Here is a 12,357-nt window from a genome sequence, read left to right on the forward strand (position 1 = left end):
TAGGTGTGACTGTGGAAGAGATGTCTTAAAAAGAAAGACAGAGTCGTTTAATGATGAAATGAAATACAAAAAAAAGAAAAATAATAATACGAAGTGAATGATTGACTATAGAGATCAGTTGGCCGATATAGACTTGAATAATAAAAATAAAGATATAGAATGATGCGAGGTTTTTTCTTCTTAAAAAAGGGGGCTTAGGATGAAGTCTCCTTGAACTTCAACATAAGAATATCACCAATTTCGCTAATCTTCTCCAAAGCATCATCTATTTACATTAAATATTATGGTTAGCGAAAAAGGTTTCCAGTTATAAAAAGAAAAGAATCATTTAACAATTACCCAGATCCTCCCGAGTGTGTGATGAAGAGACACAAAAACGAGCACGGGAACTAATGATAGGAGTGGCAGGATATCCTACCACACACAGAGCAATCCCGCGCTTGAGCGCCTCACGAGAAAAGGCACTAGAATATCAATTTAATACCAAAATAATACATTGGTCAATTGTTTGATTTCTCTTTCTTTGATCAACTTACGATATCTTTGCTGGGTTAAAAAGAAGAAGAGGAATAACAGGGCTGCCTTCATCACCATATACGATAAATCCAAGAGCTCGTAACTTTGCTGAAAAATAACGCGAGTTATCTGCCAGCTTCTGGATACGATCACGGCCATCATTGGTACCTTCCTCACCACTATTTAAAGTAAATATATATTAGTACTTATAGATCTAGATTTTTGTATTGTTTCTAATATATCTAAAATGGTACGAGAACATACCGAATGATACTCAGACTGGTGAGTACTTGCTGAGTAATGGGAATAGACATTGTTTCGGCATAACAAAAGGCATGATTACGGACTCTCAAGTGGTCAATCACCGTCTAATGGTGTGTAAGTGGATTGTGATGTCAAATCATATACGTGTTGTCTTTACCTTGTCACCAGCAATGTATCCGCCAGCAGCACCAAAAGATTTTGTAAATGTACCCATCAATAAATCTACGTGCTTTGGAGAAATTCCTAGAATATTATATATAAGCTTCTTGTTTATTGTACTTGTTTTCCCAAATATCTTACCATAGAAATCACAAACACCGCCTCCATTCTCACCCAGAGCACCAATAGAATGGGCTTCATCAATATAGAGATAGAACTATACCAATTTGTTAGTAAACACCTCTCTTGAAATATACATTTATTACTGTACCTTGAATTCACGTTTCAAGCGAATGAGTTCCGGTAAATTAACAATCGAGCCTTCCATGGAATATAAACCTTCGACAATAATCATAATCTTTTTCCAAGGTCTGTGGGTTCGGGGTTGTCCCTGAGAAATCACCTCACGCAATAGTTCGCGAAGATCAACCATGTTGTTGTGTTTGAATACACGGATAGAAGCACCCGAAAGACGAGCGCCAAATACAATTGAACTATGGTTTAATTCGTCGCTGATAATCAAACATCCCTATAACTTGAATATTAGGCACATTCCTTTCTATGAAATGTTATCTGCTTACCTTGTTCACCAGGGCAGGGATAGTGGTTGAGTTAGTGGCGAATCCCATGGAAACAATAATTGCATCCTCTTTTCCGACAAATTGGGCGGTTTTTCTTTCCAATTGGACATGTAAATCAGAAGTTCCAGCCTCCAACCGTGAATTGGCAGTGCTGATGCCATATTCACGCACAGCATCTTGGACTGCATCAGCACATGGGCCAGTGTTCTGTGCAAACCCAAGGTAATTGTATGATGCAAAGTTGATAGCCTCAATCTTCCTTCCTGTCAAACTTTTTTATGAACTGTGTTAATATTTACTTTGAACACGATGAATGAACTCATAAATAAGCAGATGCGTTTATATTGCTTGCCTGAATGTCTCATTAAAATCTGTTGTCTTTCTTTCCAATATCATGGTCTTTCTTGTTGGAACTCCAGTAATGGGACGGTTCCAACAATCACTGGATCAATTGGATGGATATAAGCGAAATCGTTCAACTTGTAGTAATAGATTGTTCCTTACCGAATGCGCAAATACATACGCCTTGTATAAAATGAATCAAAATCAGATACCAGAGGAGCATAGCCCTGTTCTTGGGTGATCAGCCAATTTCCGGTTTTTGATTTAACAGGAATGTGCTAATTTGATGCATTACCTCGTTTGTTCTCAAGTGAGCATACTTCTTACGCTTAAAGACCTTTCCAAGAATGTCTCGTAAATGGCCAAACAAAATCAAAACGAGATAATTAAGATAGGTCGACACAAGCACAAATAGTGGGGCAGCTTCCATTTTTTGTTCAAAATCTTCGTATCGACGAGAAGCTGCTGCCACGGAATTGCGTCTCTGTGCAGGTGTCAGGTTCGAGGCAGGACTACATAAAGACTGCCGGGGATCAGTCCAGACGTCTCCAAATACATGATCGCGGACTGAAAGAGAGTGATCGCCAGATGACTTTGGAACAGGAAGTGCTAGTGCAGGATGGATCTTGGGTGGATAAGCAGATGAGACAGAGTATGCTCTCCGGGTTTTTCCCACGAGAGACGAGAGAGAGAAGGTGCGTGGTCTAGTACGTGGAGAATCACGACGAGGGTTTGCTCCTTGAATCTCAATGGTGGGAACCTGGAGAGTGCTTGTCATCGTTTCTTGAAGAAGAAGAGAGAAAAAAAGAAACCCCGAAATATTAAAAAAGGCATGCTTAAAAAGAATGCGGGAAACTAAGGTTGTCGGGGATGTGACTGAAGGATTTTGACTAGTGTTTTTACTTGAGATTGGGACGAATTGTCTCAATTTGCAAGGTAAATTTCGTCCAAAAAAGTATAGACGTGTTTAGATTTTTCTCAAAATGTCTAAAAAAATTGAATCTAATTTGTCTCAATCTCAAGCACAAAAAAACCGTATTACCCACATCAAATCAGGTGCATTTTGATTTACAAAAGAAAACACAAAAGTCTGTATACAGTTTTTTTTTATTGTTGTTATTGCTGCTTTATTTCTGGTTATCTGGTCTAAGTTCTAGGTTGGTTGCTTCTAAACCGTCAATTACTCGACTGGGATTGTTAGCCTTGGTATCCGGGGAGAAATTTTCAGAGTAAGAAAACGAGTGTCTTGCCTTGCGAATTGGCTTGTGTTTGAGGAACTGTTAATGAGTGATTGCAGGTTAATACAAATAATATTAAGTATACAGCCTTTTGTTATTATCACTCACAGCTCCCGTTGCTCCCAAATGGCCTTCATGACGCAAAAATAAGGCTTTCATTTCGCCCTTTGACCAAAAATCAATAGCGTATGAAAGTGTATTCATTGTAACGGCATGGCCTGAAACAAAACAAAACAACAAATATTTAGCAAAATAATAATAAATCAATAAATCAATAAATTAATTTAATTGGTCTTTTAATAAAAAAAATACCTCTTATAAAACACCCCCCAAAGTATATTCTTTTCAAACCATGTTGTTGTGCATTCAGATAAGCAATCTGCCCGATATTATTACTATTGAGTAAGATTAGTTAAATACATATTCGTTCGGTTGTAACTATCGCATATTTTACCTGACCATGAATAATAGACTCTTGGATATATCACCAGGATTGAAAGCGTCCTTGTTCTGCCGAATGCCTTTTTTGAATACTTTACCAAAGCTAGATGCTATTCGAGTAGATTTCAACCCGTGCCTTGTGTAGTCTGAGCCATAGATATCACCAACCATCAAATCTACATTCTTATTATCACCCTCTTTTGATATTTCAAGCATATCTATTATATTGCACATATCTATTAGTCATTACTAATAATAATAAACCTTATACAATTTAATTCACCCTTACCGTCGAATGATTGTGCATTGGTCAAGAGCGACAAAAGTCCCCAAAGTGTACCACCGCCCAGCTACACATACATACTGTTTGATTAGATACCAACTTTATTAACAAGGTAGTATCTTACCGAGGTTCCACTGATACGAGAAAATTCATCAGGCCCTGGTCCAGTCACCTTTAAAATGCTAAGGACAATATGCTAGTCAATACACGATCTCACGTATTCGATCCTTCTATTGACTATATTAATTATTATTCCTACCTTACACCGGATCCAATATTTACAATCTATTAGGCATGTATTTAGTATAAATATATAACCATAAAGATCCACAAAAATAAAAACAAGACTCACCATATAAGGGTAAATATCGCTAGACTTTTGTTGAAATCGCATTGGATTGACATCATGCTCGTTGTATGTGAATGCTTCATAGGGAATTTCGGTAAGAAAGAAAGAAAGTCCTACACAACCCCTGACATGTCAATAACCCTGCACAAAACACATGCCAATCATGGTACCTGTAATGAGACATTCAATCTCATCTTCCTTCTGAACTATGACCCCTGGTAATCTTTTGGCAAGCTTCTCATGGTATAGATGAGCACCACCACCAGTAGCTTTAAGAACCTGTCCAATTCCTCTAGGTGTCAAATGTCGAGCGTCATCCATGAGCTCAGCAATAAAATCGATGCAATCATCAATGTGGTCGGTCTCAAATTTCTTAAAATGTAATCGACCTCCTTTGCATTCCTCTGTTGAAGAAGTGAAGTAGACGATTTTTGCAAGTGACCCTCCAATCTTTTGCATTTCTTGGAATCAATATTTGTTCAGTTAGACATCAGTTTTTACAACTTACGTCCACTGCGATTTGCGAGACATGGACATTCTGATTAGGCAACACAATATCTCTGGTTTCATGTGCGGCATAGTTTGCCTCGGACACAGAGGCACCAACAACATTCATTTTAGCGATTGTGAAATGAAGTGAAGAAGAGGAAAAGAAAGAAGGTGAATAATTCTTTTCAGGCTGAACGTGTGGAGTATCCAAGTGTGGGGTGAAAGAGTAATTGCTAGAGCAATTTTTTTTGTGTTCTGTCTTTTAAATTTGAATGTAAAGAAAACGTCTGTGTAATCCTCCGCAAGGTTTTGCTTCTTTCAAGGAGTCAAGCAGCAATAAGAAGATAGCCGAGAAAAATCCCGGGCTAGACTATATGGATGTTTAGGTCAGATATAAATTATATGGATTTTTGGTAAGTGATTTTACTCGCATCAAATTTGTTATCAAACGCACAGGGCGCAATGTGGGTGTTGAAATGGCGTGTTTTGAGGCCTGACAGATTGTGCTGTGAACCAATATTTCATGTCTTGCAGAGATCAAGACAGATTTGCTGCCAAGGAGTCTTTTTTGGGGGGAGCTGTGATAGTCACCTTCTCCTATATATTTGCTGACTAACCTGTCAAGGTTTTAAGAATTTTATATTCTTCTTTCGTTAAAGACTATAACTGTGTTACCACAGTCTCTTAATTTAGATGAGAATCTCAAATAGAACTCCTTGTTATACTTACTCTATTTTCTAAATATTTTTCTTGAGACTTACTAAAGTACTTTTACTTGAGATTAAGAAGATTTGGTTTTTTATCCTAGATAAATGTTTTGAGACGATCCACTTATTTGTACATGAATCTTAAAAAATCGTCCAAACAAATCTTAAATATCTCAATTTCAAAAGTACTGTATTTAGCCTCTCATTTCCTAGTCAACCTACCTTTTCTCATATGGAGGTCTTTGGAGTTTATATTTTCTCTCATTGGAATAGTATTGAAGAGGCTGTATTTAAGGAGCTTCCTTCCGAGAAGATCTACGATAAACTATCTGTTCCTTTTATCCCCCTTTCCTTCCACTTGTTGGAGTTATTATTATCGCTGGTATATATATATAAATAACTCCTTCTACCGACCTTTAATTAAGTCAGTCCTCGACCTTTCCTAGTCAATTGTTTTCAGAGTGCCTTGCGCTAGTTTTAAGTACATAACCTCTACTATTCGGGCGTTGGACTCAACACCAAATACACTGATTAATAGTTTGAAATTATACAGCATCATTTATTTGAACTTATATTATATTGATGCCTATGTCCACGACTCCCTCGTTGCTGACTTAATCAGTGTTGCACGGGTATTAATATTTGTTTTATCCCATAAATAATCTAGTCTCTAATAATGATTTGGTTATCACTCAGGTACGGAGTGGCAATCTGTTCCACGATACGAAATTACCTATCAGCTTCATTGTTAAACATCCATCACACAAACTCCACCTTCTATTTGACTGCACACGGCCCATGTTCTGAACAAAAAATTGAAATCGCACAAACCAGAAAGCCGGTAACACAACCATTTCCCACGGCGGTCTTTTCCCAACAACCTTTACCCAGCTTTCACTTGAATCATAGGATTCCCATAATTCTACAATGTTTCTGACATACTTATAGGTATAAAACTACCACTTGTCTGACACCGTAGAAATGATAATTCATACCAAGTCTATAATGCTCAATTTAATTTAACAGTGTTTCTACTTTGAATTTGTACAGTTATATATTTCTGGACGAATCATAATTAAATTTCAGATGTATTATTTCACCTTTTTAGATATATTAAAGACTTGTGCTCAAGATATCTAATCTGTAGAGTTCAAAGGCTTAAAAAAAAGTAACAAATCGTGTATTTACAGTAATTAGAATAGTAATAGAAATCCAACGGTATAGTTAAATGCAAAGGCCTTTTACTGTATTTCGATATATTTGTAAACGAAAATATAATTTAGATAACCGCCGAAAACATATACGTTATAATTTTTACTCATATTTATTCAGTCTTCTCAACATGTTCTTTGGAAAACTATAGTTGCCAAGAAAATATTGGTTAAATATATATATATGAATTATTTGAAAGAGCCAAAATTTACGGTGAAATAGCACCAGATCAAAATATTATTAAGTAATATTTTAAGCCGGAATCTACTAAAAAAAGAAGTCTGTCAATTAATCTACCAACTCTTTTTATGATCGTGTCAAATGCTTCTGTAATACAGCAAATGGTTTGAATATGATTAATCTGGTACTTAAAATAAGTCGAAACAAGTACCTTGAAGATTTTGTTGCAAATCGACCTGCTTTTTTGTGTTAACCTTAAAATACTTTATCTTATTCTCAATGTTGTGTTCTTGGATAATGATTTACAAAACATAGTATGTGGCACATAAAATTATATCTGAATTACCAACAAGGCGTTCAAAAATTAAGCTTTTTATCTATTTTCCGAGGTTGTGTAATGACTTGGCACAACCATCAATACTTTTACAGAATGAAAAAAATGGTATTAAATATTAAGCAGAACAAATACTGTATTGATTCAATATAAAGTAATTGACGAGATAAAAAAAATTACATCGTAACTGGTTTTTCCCAAGTGTGCTTATTTCAGTAACTCAAAAAATAATAACATCAAATCTCAATAGAATATATGAAACATTTGAGAATAATTATCATATTTATCAAAGATATCAGACCAGTTTCGATTTTTTCGTTATCCTTTTTTACAGGGCAATATTATTAAATATCTGTCATATTTATATATAGATCTTGTCGTCTCGGTGAGCCTTATATTTGACTGACTTTATAATCATTAATATTTTTATTTTTGTATGGCAGATTTTGAGCTTTATTTACTACAGTTATTCAAGTCGTTTCGACGTTAACAAAGTCAAACTGCAGAAAGTACATTATCACACTTTAACTTTGAAGACAAGCATATTTATACTGAAGACATTTAAAAGACAAAATAAATTCATGTATAGATTAACGAGAATACTATTTATACTTGTGCGATCCTTAGGTATTTGGAAAATATTCAAAGATATATAGTATATATCTTTTATTTGTTATAAGCAAGGTACAATAATATTAGTTTAATTATTTATACATATAATTCAAGATCAAATCATCGCATATGCTAGTATTTTACTATGCGTAAAGAAATATTTCTCCTTCTGTACAGCCGAATAGTAACAATTGATCAGTCGGTACAATTGCAAATGAGCTCACTTGTGACTTTATAATCGAGGACTTGAATGCAGATGAATACGATTGAAACTGTATACCCATGTTTGGTATTTTAGTATTGAAATATTTTCCCTTCTTCATTATAAATATAGTATAGTTTGCTTACATCATCATTTATGGGTATAAATGATACCGAGTTATTAGCGTTAATCGTGAGAATTTCGTCCTTGAAAATATCAAGCGAGGCAACATCTTGTGGTGCTATATATAATAATAATAATAATAATAATAGACATAAAGTCAGAACTCAACCTTCATTTTCCACAGGGTTACATACCAGGAATCGTTTTTACAAGCGCTAAACGACTAACGTTCCAACAGCAGATTATATGATCCGCAGGCGCACAAGAAACAAGAAGTTCGTCTGTATAAAATTTGATCTGTGTACAAATACAATCAGCAAAAGTAATTAATAAACATAATTCAATTAAAATATCTCTATGCTTACCATGGTAATTTCTGTATCACCGCCCTTCCAACTAGCAATCAAGGTTCCTGTCCTTGATTCTAATAAGGAGATTGCCCCAGTCGAATAGGCAACAGCAATCAAGGTCTCCGCTTTGTTGACAGCAATGGTCCGTATAGTTCCTATTTAAAACATATCATTTAAAACACCAAAAAGTATACATAAAGCTGAAATTCATATTACCAGTCATGTTCGAGCTCGATTTCCATGTGTGTAATGATGTTTGATTATGGACATCAAAGAAGCTATTGTTAAGTGGTTGTTTTTATCTGTATAAGTAACTTTTTTTTGTTCATTTTAAACAGATATACTTACGTAATGTTCCCTTCCATTGTTCCTCCTACAAGATTCCTAGAATGAAAAATTGGCTTTACGGATACAATGGAAGAACGGCTAGTACTGAATTGATGGATTGCTTTTCCAGTTTCTGGATCCCAAAGCTAAAGAAAGTAAAAAAACAATTGATAGTTATTAGTGGCCGCTGTATGTGTAAATCTAGTCTTACATGAATATGGCCGTCGCAACTGGCAACAGTATCTCCTAGACCATTGCTACTTCCTCCAGACAAAAAGTGAACATCGTTTACAGCCCCTCTGCGGTGACCACTATAAGTAATCAAACTCTCGGAGAAAGGATCTGTTTCCCAATTTTCAATGCCTTCGTGCGCATTTAAAGACCAAAGTTTTACTGTACGGTCCCGAGATCCGGATGCAAACACCTTGGAGGGCTCGTTTACAGTAATGGTTCGAATGGCAGCCGTGTGACCTGAGTATAAACAAGTGAGTATATTTTTCTGATAGATATAGTTTGAATAACATACCTGCAAACCCTCTTAATTTTAAGTCGTTGAAGGAAAACTGCATTGTTTTTGACATTTCCTCTAAAACACACATAGTATCAGTATACCAAAGTATTTATCTACTATGATGTAGCATACCAGAGTTTGTAGATAAAAAACGGTTCCAGTTTCTATAAAAGAAGTTTTAAGAGATGCACTCTTCATAGGTGTGTAAATTCAACTTACTTTTTATCCTCTGGGGATGGCTTCCATTTAGTTTTCCATGGTAGCACACTGGTAGGTACTTTGGTCTTACTGTATTCAGAATATATTATGAAACAAATCCTTTGAAAGGGTGTTTGTTTTTACTTACACTTCTTTTTCAATAACCTTGGAAGCTACTGTAGGCATTCGTTGTGACCAATCACAACCAGAAGTTGGTGAAACAGACAAGGTTCGTTCGAGCCGATCCATAGTCTGCTTGGACTTACTTGGGGTACTTGATGCCTTTTCCATCTTGATTCCCGAAAGAGTTGCATACTGATGCAAATCTTTAGTTGAGTACTGATACAACTTTGAAGAATCTACGAGCATTTCAGTTTCCGTTGTATCCACTGGATCTTCAACAGCACTCTTGTTATCTTTATCTTGATTTCCATTCTTTTTCTTATTGGGCATCATCCAGGCCATAATCTTGCTGCTGTTTTTCTGTTGAGGCTCAGGAGACGCGGTAGCAACCACAGACTTTTCTTCCAGAGAAACAACTTCCAAAGGGACTGCTTCTCCAGATGAAAAGTGATTGAACATCATTGTCTCAATAGCTTCACTGGGGTGCAATTTTAAAACATAAGTATATGAATAAACGCCTTTGTAATATATATATATATATTGGGAAGTAAAGTTAAAAGTAAAGCTAACCTGGTAGGAATTAATCGATGCATTATTTCTTTCCCAACAATGACGCAAAACCGCGAATAAGCATAGATCATCTAAATATTATACAAGCATATTCTTTAGATAAATATCGTCTAATATAAGCTTTTTCTCTTAAAAAACAACAAAAACAACAACTTGCCTGATAATTCTTTTGAGCATCAAGAGAGTCAGGAAGCTCCCCGTCGAGCTCTTCTTCACTCATTATATTGGTAGAAAATCCAGAAAAATATTTCTGTAGCATAGGCACCATCTATATTTTATTTTGCCAGGTATTAATATGTTACAATCTTATCATCTTCATCAACAGTGGTATATGGCAACCTACCATAACTTCCCATTCTGGCTTAGGGATCTTGTAGGCCATTTGGAGCAAGTAGTCAATTGTCCTCATACTAATAGTCAGTCTTAACTGCATGGTTTGCTCCGGGATATCTTTGTTTTCTTGTGTCGGTGGTAAAGGTTCCAAAAGCTTATATAGAATTGTCACAAACCCAGACTTGAGCTCGGTTACCAATGGCTCATTCTGCATGTACGGCAGTAACTGTTCAAGAAGTGAGATTATACTACAGACAATTTTACAGTTTTTGGCATTTGTAACAGAACGCTGGTAGGAATCGATCAGAGTAATCAAATAAGCATATTGGATAGATGTGAAAGTCTCTCCAAAGCTGCTCGATATCCGTACTACTGTTTCCAGCAATACGGACTTTACTATATTGTCTCTAAAAACAATCTTAACAAGCTGGCGTACTATATGCTTCGAAGTCAGTACTGGCCCAAGTAGCTTACAAATGTATACTAAAGCTTCGCCAGCAAGCTCGGATACAGATGCAGGAACAGCTGTAGTAGGGGATGTGACATTATCGACAGGTGTAGTAGCAACGCTAACATCATCATCCACATAAGATTTTGTGAGATCTTCGTTAATTGCTAACGCTTCCAAGTAACATGGTAACATTTGCTGTAAGAACGTAGCTATCCCAAGTCGCTTGACAAACTCTTGGATAATTCGCTGGTCAAACAGAATTTTTGGTATCTTTGGTCGTAGTGTCTAGGAAATGACAGTAATAAAAAATATCAGTACATGTTTGAGAAAGCTACCTTAATTAATATTTAACCATTAATGATAACCACTACCTCAAACATAGATATAATAGGCTTGAGAAGATGCTGGCGTGCCCTTTCTGGGCCAAGTCTTTGAGCAAGTTTAGGGAATAGACTTATGGCACCGATACGGGTTTCGTTGTAGGTAAAGAGTTGTGTAAATGTAGGTAGAATTAGAAGGAATGCCTGTTATTTTGTCAATAAACGAAAACTGCTTAGTAAAACTTTGGTTCCTTTTTGACAATTGTTGTATTACTTCATCTTCCAAATCACAAATGCGATCTATCCATTTATCTGCCAAATAAAGCCTTCTGGACCATTCACTAAAAGTACAATTATATGAATAGAATTAATCAACTTATACCGTAATGCTTTATATATATATATATATACTTACGCTTGATAAAACGCCGCAAGATACTCATACATTTCCGGAATATGCTCAGGAAATGGAAATGAGCACGATGGGTCACGCAAGGTCATGGCTGGAAATGAAGCACATAATACAGCCTTTGCTGTTGGTCTATCGTTCCAGTTTTCTGACATTAACGCAGAAATAACACTTGTAACATTTGAAGACACCTATAATAATCAAATTTGTATAAACGGCCCAGATATTGTATCATATCACTCACATTCACTCGTCCAGTAGGCGCAATATCATAAGATACATCTCCGTTCCCAACTTCAAAATAACCACTAGCAAACGTTCGGGACGGCTCACCATCAAGATCAAGAACCTTGGTATTTCCAGCAGTGAAAACACTTTGTATCAACTTTCCAAGACAATAAACATCATATGCCGTCCCGATTGAGAAAGGGTTTGTTGCTACATAATGAGGTTCACGAGGTTCAATGCTAAACCTTTTTCCAGGATCTGGTAAGACAGGGTTAAGTATGACATCAGCTTCGTTAATAAAGTTATATCTTGTTGAGAAAGCAAGAGTTTCTTCATAATGAGTGAGGTTTTCTGTAAAGAAATCATCGGGCATGTCTGGTGATAGACGTATGGGCTCAGTACGCAATGCAGATGTGAGGCCGATGGTACTGTTTGGGTCTGTTGATATACTGCGGTTTGTTATAGACGTGGAGGTGTCTATCGAAGATGTAGTAGAGTGAACTGA

General features: G+C 36.1%; 3 protein-coding genes across 3 annotated transcripts; all 3 read right to left on the minus strand.

The window, feature by feature from the left end:
• Window positions 1-11: 11 nt before the first annotated feature.
• Window positions 12-2,640, minus strand: PHYBLDRAFT_183983 (hypothetical protein; the record flags this gene model as incomplete). Its single annotated transcript, XM_018438866.1, has 11 exons — window positions 12-265; window positions 340-464; window positions 537-695; window positions 781-884; window positions 938-1,023; window positions 1,081-1,156; window positions 1,211-1,468; window positions 1,521-1,791; window positions 1,873-1,962; window positions 2,025-2,089; window positions 2,158-2,640. 11 exons carry the CDS (start codon window positions 2,638-2,640, stop codon window positions 195-197), a joined length of 1,788 nt encoding a protein of 595 aa, XP_018284116.1. The 3' UTR covers window positions 12-194.
• A 314-nt stretch (window positions 2,641-2,954) lies between these two features.
• On the minus strand, window positions 2,955-4,812 carry PHYBLDRAFT_160707 (hypothetical protein). Its single transcript, XM_018434233.1, has 10 exons — window positions 4,682-4,812; window positions 4,344-4,623; window positions 4,177-4,286; window positions 4,084-4,109; window positions 3,949-4,006; window positions 3,831-3,891; window positions 3,555-3,759; window positions 3,413-3,495; window positions 3,209-3,318; window positions 2,955-3,139 (listed from the first exon to the last, which is right to left on the minus strand). Exons 1-10 carry the CDS (start codon window positions 4,787-4,789, stop codon window positions 2,990-2,992), a joined length of 1,191 nt encoding a protein of 396 aa, XP_018284117.1. The 5' UTR covers window positions 4,790-4,812; the 3' UTR covers window positions 2,955-2,989.
• A 2,917-nt stretch (window positions 4,813-7,729) lies between these two features.
• Window positions 7,730-8,656, minus strand: PHYBLDRAFT_160708 (hypothetical protein). Its single transcript, XM_018434234.1, has 5 exons — window positions 8,599-8,656; window positions 8,398-8,537; window positions 8,227-8,329; window positions 8,056-8,150; window positions 7,730-7,979 (listed from the first exon to the last, which is right to left on the minus strand). Exons 1-5 carry the CDS (start codon window positions 8,603-8,605, stop codon window positions 7,851-7,853), a joined length of 474 nt encoding a protein of 157 aa, XP_018284118.1. The 5' UTR covers window positions 8,606-8,656; the 3' UTR covers window positions 7,730-7,850.
• Between the last annotated feature and the right edge of the window lie 3,701 nt (window positions 8,657-12,357).

This window comes from Phycomyces blakesleeanus (assembly GCF_001638985.1).
Source record: "Phycomyces blakesleeanus NRRL 1555(-) unplaced genomic scaffold PHYBLscaffold_39, whole genome shotgun sequence".
NCBI lineage: Eukaryota > Fungi > Mucoromycota > Mucoromycetes > Mucorales > Phycomycetaceae > Phycomyces > Phycomyces blakesleeanus.

Bases quoted from the DNA above. Each gene is read 5' to 3' on its own strand.
- PHYBLDRAFT_160707 (XM_018434233.1), bottom strand. From the start codon at position 4,789: ATGAATGTTGTTGGTGCCTCTGTGTCCGAGGCAAACTATGCCGCACAT. The intron at 4,110-4,176 runs GTGAGTCTTGTT...CATGCCTAATAG, and splicing joins GCGATATTTACCCTTATATG to ATTGTAAATATTGGATCCGG. The intron at 3,760-3,830 runs GTAAGGGTGAAT...GCAATATAATAG, and splicing joins CAATGCACAATCATTCGACG to ATATGCTTGAAATATCAAAA.
- PHYBLDRAFT_160708 (XM_018434234.1), bottom strand. The intron at 8,330-8,397 runs GTAAGCATAGAG...ATTTGTACACAG, and splicing joins GTGATACAGAAATTACCATG to ATCAAATTTTATACAGACGA. The intron at 8,151-8,226 runs GTATGTAACCCT...TATTATATATAG, and splicing joins GCTTGTAAAAACGATTCCTG to CACCACAAGATGTTGCCTCG.